Source organism: Peromyscus maniculatus, chromosome 12 (assembly GCF_049852395.1).
Source record: "Peromyscus maniculatus bairdii isolate BWxNUB_F1_BW_parent chromosome 12, HU_Pman_BW_mat_3.1, whole genome shotgun sequence".
Classification (NCBI taxonomy): Eukaryota; Metazoa; Chordata; class Mammalia; order Rodentia; family Cricetidae; genus Peromyscus; species Peromyscus maniculatus.
The window spans coordinates 5,815,394-5,821,393 of NC_134863.1; the positions used below are offsets into that span (position 1 = coordinate 5,815,394).

The 6,000-nt window shown below is 48.0% G+C and overlaps 1 protein-coding gene across 4 annotated transcripts in view; it reads left to right on the top strand.

Moving 5' to 3' along the window:
- Hira (histone cell cycle regulator) overlaps window positions 1–2,826 on the top strand; it is an 85,187-nt gene extending 82,361 nt beyond the window's left edge. For all 4 annotated transcript variants that reach the window (XM_006994451.4, XM_042259043.2, XM_015987946.3 and 1 more), the window contains one exon: window positions 1,969–2,826. In XM_006994451.4, coding sequence (XP_006994513.1) covers window positions 1,969–2,085 — 117 coding nt within the window. In that variant the 3' untranslated portion in view covers window positions 2,086–2,826. The remainder of the gene's footprint in view (window positions 1–1,968) is intronic.
- The last annotated feature ends 3,174 nt before the right edge of the window (window positions 2,827–6,000 follow it).

Sequence of the window (6,000 nt, forward strand, 5' to 3'; positions counted from 1 at the left end):
TGCGGTTCTCCTGCCCCCACCTTCCAGATGATGAGATTACAGACATACCACCATGCCCAACGATGTCTTTTGTTTTTATTAAGTTTGTCTGCCAGTACTTTGTGTTTTCTACATGGAATAAGAAATCAAATCGTCTTAAATAAGCATATTCTGTTTTCCAGTTTCATGCCTTCCTCGCCTGTCATACTGTTTTTGCTAAGCACTCCAGTACAAGTTTGAAATCTTTTAGCATAATAAGTTATACATTTTTTTTCATTATTTATCTCCCTGTTTCTGGATAAAGCCAACTTGGTTATAGTTTCATTAGAAAAGATTGCTAAAGCTGGGCAGTGCTGGCACATTCCTTTAATCCCAGCACTTGGGAGGCAGAGGCCTCCTGTAAGTTCGAGGCCAGTCTGGTCTACAGAGCAAGATCCAGGACAGGCACCAAAACTACACAGAGAAACCCTGTCTCAAAAAAAATAAAAATAAAAATAAAAAAAAAATAAACCAATCACCCCCCTCCCCAAAATGAAAGAAAAGATTGCTAATTATTTATAAGGGATTTGTACATTAAGTTTTATGGTGACACCCTTCAGTCCAGAATCTTTCATTTCTATACTTCTCTTGTTTGGTTTAAGGCTTGGCTGGGTTATTTGCAAAATAGATAAAGTTAGGGTTCTTCATTTTTTTTCTCTAAGTTTGTATAAGATTGGAAAATCCTGATCTTTGCACATTTTTCTGAGGGTATTTTACCAACCTGGTATTTCTGGTACGTTCTTTGGTAAGAGTTTCTTTGAGAGGGAAGCATGCTATGAACAAGCTGTTGCCCCAACACCTTGTTAACTAACATCCTTTTCCGTCTTTAACTTCCAATGTCCATGGTTACATGTTGTTTTCCTCTGCAGATTGCTGTGGATAGAACCTGGAGTTTTGTACATTCAAGGCAAATGGTCTTCCATTGAGTTAGATTCCTGATCCTAAGAATGCTATAGACCACACTCACATTTTAAGTAGAATTTTGGGTGTATGTAAAGAAATCTAGAATAAGAGTTGAGGATGGAGCTCTGGTATGGTGGTGAATCAGTGCATGGGTAGCAGAGGCAAGAGGAAGAGGTGGTTAAGGTCGTTCTTGGCAGCATCAGAGTGGAAGACTAGCCTGGTTGCATGAGACCCTGTTTCAAAACTAAAATTTAAAATACGATATGGGATTTTTTTTTTAGTGTGTGTGTGTTGATTGAGCCGGGGCCGCACATGCTTGGTGGTGTGGCTTCACCTAACCTTAGCCATTGCTCTTGCAGTTTATCCTCCCTCTGCCCCATCAGCTTGAGTTCTGATGGGGACACTGCCTGCGTCTGAGTTACCTCCCTGATCTGACCTGGCCTCTGGCAGCTCCTATTCCCTGCCTAAGTTCTGGGCCTTCTAAGTTCTGGGCCTTCTCTGCTGCTGGCAAATACCTTCTGCTCGCCCCGTTTCCACTTGGTACTGTTGCTTAGATTTGCTCTTCGGCCTGTGCAGCAGAGAGCCTGCCTAGTAATGACTGCTGCAAATGGCGGCGAGCAGGAGCCGAGGGAAGAGATACAGGAAGAATAACAGAAGCTACCACTGCCCCTAAGTGCCTTGTTAACCAGGGTCCCCTGCAGTTCCTGCACTAGGAGAACATCCGCCTGAGGGGCAGCCTAGCAGCCCTCAGTCCTGGCATGCCGCCTGCTTCTCCTACAAGGTTAAATCTAAGACCCCTGCCCAGGAAGTGCAGGATTGCTGGGCACTGTCAGCAAATGCAGGGCGTGTGGGGACAGAGCCTGGCCTTCACTATGGCCTTCCTGGGCCACAGTGTCTCTTCCAGCCACCCCTCCCTCACGCTCACTCATCTGGTCCCACCGTTAGCTCTCTGGGTTCATCAGGTGCAGAGCCTCTGCCAAGCCAGGAAAGGTGCCCTGGTCTGGCCCTCCTCTGACCCTTCCCTCGGTGTCACTCTTGTGTCCACAGGGTCTGCGGAAGAGGGAGCTGCTGAAGGAGCTGCTGCCAGTCATCGGGCAGAACCTGCGATTCCAGCGCCTCTTCACTGAGTGCCAGGAACAGCTGGACATCCTGAGAGACAAGTAGCCTGCCCTGGCTTGCCCCAGCTTCGGCAGGGGCATGGCCACACTCTTGCCGCTGGCAGGTGCCAGGGGCTAGCCCCTGCCTGTCAGGGTGGTGGTGGAGAGAGAACTTGGCAGAAGGTGTATTGTGCTGTACCAGCACAGGCCAGCTCCCTGGGTGGACATACCCAGGCCCGGGGTGACTCCAAAGGGGCAGTTTGTCCTTCCACAGGCCCAACTGTGGCCCTGGGGCTGGGACTGGGGCTCTGCCTCGCTGCCCTGGGGCCAGCAGCGGTCTCCTGAGCCCGTCTCCGCCTCGGCCCCAAGGTAGACACTGGCTCCTGTCCCGGCGGGTGCCGTGCTGCTTCAGCTCTGACAAAGGAGCCATCTGTGAGAGCCAGAGCCTGGGAGCGGTAGGGGTTCTGCAGCCCGCAGACGGACCCGAAGCCTGTGTGAAAGCAAAGCTGTTCTGACACATGGACTATTTTTGTACTAGAATTTGCTAACTTGGAATATGGAGTTTCTTTTGGTCGATCAGGATATCCCTATAAGTTACTTGGACATTGGTTACTTGTAGGAAATTTAAACTCTAATTATGACAGCTACACTGAAAATAATTGTACTGAAATTAACTTGTCTATCTTCATTTGGTTTAATTTTTAAATGTTTGTAAAAAGAGACACTTTGTGTGTTGGGGGGTTGGGACAAAGGGGAGGGCAATTTTTTTTCTAAGTGTAAAATAAATGAACATGCATTGGATACCAAACCATCTGCCTGCCTTACTTTTCCTTCCAATGTCCTGTCTGCTCTCACTTCGAGTCTTTCTCCTGCTGTGGCAGCGACAACATTGGAGCCGGAAGGATCTTCCTGTGTCATCTGCCCCCTGCCCCATGTAGAAGTTCATCTTTGTGTGGGAACCACTTATCTGGTCATCCAGCCCCCCAGGCTAGCCCGGGGCCATCACACAGGCCGCCTGGCACTTGTCATCCCCCAAGTGAGGCATTATGACCCTTGGTGCCTCAGCTCTTGTGGTCACTCTGGGCTTCAGCTGTTATGAAAGCTACAGACTTGAGAATATGAATTATCAGAAGCCTGCTGTGGTGGCAATTGACTGGAACTGTAGCATCTGGGAGGCTGTGCAAGAGGATTGAACACAAGTTCAGGGTCAGCCGAGTGAGGCTGTGCAGAAACATGTTCTCCCTCCCTCCCTCCCTTCCTCCCTCCCTCCCTCCCTTCCTCCCTCCCTCCCTCCCCCCCCCCTCTCTCTCTCCCTCTCCCTCTCCCTCTCCCTCTCCCTCTCCCTCTCCCTCTCCCTCTCCCTCTCCCTCTCCCTCTCTCATGCACACACACACACACAGATGGAAAAGGAAGGACTGATCAGGAAGCTGGAATTTTCTCAGTAAGCAAGAGGCTGTTTAGTAAGCACAGGTGAAGACTGAGCACAGCCCCCTCCATTACACTCGGAGCTGTCACTGATACCCTGTCAGAGGCAGGAGCCCTGCACTTGGAATCAAAAGGCCTGAGAAGCTGACCTGACTGCCCCTTACCTTGAGGCCTTCCCACTTGTTTTCTTACCTAGGTTGTGGTCCTAGAGAAGACCCTGGAATGCTGGACAAAGACAGTGTGAAGAGCCAGCCTGTAAGTGGGGGCTTCAGTTCACAAAGCAAATAGCCAAGGAGTCAGGCAGGCAGGCAGCTCCCTTCAGCTGCCGCAAGATAGTCACAAAGATGTCCGTGGAATGAGAGGATGTGTCTGAGATGTAAACCAGTTACCTCAGCCTTTTTCTAAATCTGCTATCAGACAGGTGAGGGTATCCTGTATGGTTATGAGGAACTGAGTCATGAGGGCAAAGTCCTGGCAACTAGAAACCACTCTTCTGAAGGAAACTAGCAATTATTTCTCTCTCTCTCTTTTTTTACATTTACTCATATGCCTGTGGATGTGAACACAATGGTCAGGGAACAACTTTGGGTGGTTTCCTTTCCACTGTGTAAATAAGCTTTGGGCATTGAACACAGTGCATCAGACGTGCTGGCAGGTACCTTGCCACAGTCAAGCAAATCTAATACCCCCACTGTTTGCAGTTGCTGGAGGCCAGGGATTGCTGTTTCCAGTCAAGATGGAATAACACAGACCACATTTACTCTTCTGCCTGAGACAAGTCATGAGTTAGTCAAAATTCATGAGGCAATGGTTTCTAGACACTGGGTCTGAGAAAAGGATGGGGGCTGGAGTATTCATCCGGTAGTGCAAGACCCTGAGCTTGACCTTAAGCATCACATACACAAAAGGTGGGAAGTGCTGAGCCCCAAAGTGCTGAGCCTACATGGGCAGAGTAAGGAGGGTGGAACAGGGGACTGCCTGAATTGAGGAAATAAGTGGAGATTAGAGTTAATGGAACAGCACCAGAGATGAAAGAGCTCCATGGAGAGCGGGAGAGTTCAGAGGCCCCTTGAGCTTTCGTTCAGCTGAAGAATGCCCAGGACCTGCATGTGAGGAAGCTCCCATGTGGGGAGACCACTGAGCCAAACGAGAGATTTCAGGCTTATTGTTTCATTCTCAAGGTAGTATAACTATCACGAACATGTCTCATGGTACCTATTAAGACGTGCATATGAGACTAGAGAGATGGCTTGGTGGCTAAGAATACTTGTTCTTGCAGAGGACCTGAGTTCAGTTCCTAACATCCATATTGGGCAGCTCACAGCCACTGGTAACTTCAGCTCCAGGGAAACTGATGCCCTCTTCTGGCTTACACAGGACCCTCCCCACCCCCCACATGTGTACAAGCCCACACTCACATACATGTATACACATAATTTAAAAATGAAAATCTTTTTTTTCTTTTGTTTTTCAAGACAGGGTTTCTCTGTGTAACAGTTCTGGCTGTCCTGGAACTTGCTCTGTAGATCAAGTTGGCCTCAGATTCACAGAGATTTGCCTGCCTCTGCCTTCTGAGTGCTGGGATTAAAGGCGTGTGCCACCACTGCCCGGCTGCTTTTTTTTTTTCTTTTGAAAAATGAAAATACATCATAAGAATGCATACATAGTTTGCAGCAGGTGATTTGGTGGTCTTTGGTGTTGTCATGCATATACATACCTCACCAGTCATTGTTGGGGCGTTTTCATCGCCTCAGAGGGAAAACAGGAAGTTGGACATAGTCACTCACACCTATCATCTTAGCACTTGAGAGTCTGAGTCTGGAGGATTGCCATAAGTTTCAGAAGTCACTATAATAGTGAGTTCCAGGCCATCCTGGGCTACAGCGTGAGATCTTGTCTAAAAACTGAAGACTGGGATATAGCTCAGTTGGTAGTGTTTGGTTAGCATGCACAAAGCCTTGAGTTCAACCCCTAGTACCATATAAACTAAGTGTGGTGGCCCAGTCTGTCCTCCCAGTACTCGGGAGGTGGAGGCAGAATCAGAGGTTCAAGAACATCTTTAGCTACATAGGAAGTTTCAGGCCAGGCTACAGTATGAGACACTCTAAAAAATTAAATGGAGACAGGATTGTAAAGGAGGTTAAAGGAGGGAATATTGGGAGGAATAGTGTTGTTGGTTGTTGTTAGCTTGGCTTGTTTCTACCCAGCTTTTCTTAAATTGTCCCCTCTACCTTTTGCCTCTAGGCCTTTCTTTACCTTTCTCTTTTTGTATTCCTTTCTTTCTTACTCCATTGCTGGTTGTGTAGCTGGGTGGCTGGTCCCTGATGTCCTGCTCCTTCTCTCTCCTAGCTCTCTCCTCTCCCAGGTTTCTCCTATTAATTCTTTCTGCCTGCCAGCCCCACCCATCCTTTCTCCTGCCTTGGCGTTGGCCATTCAGTTCTTTATTAGACCATTGGGTGTTTTACACAGGCACAGTAACACAGCTTCACAGAGTTAAATAAATGCAACATAAACAAAAGTAACACACCTTACAATAATATTCTACAACAGGATAGCT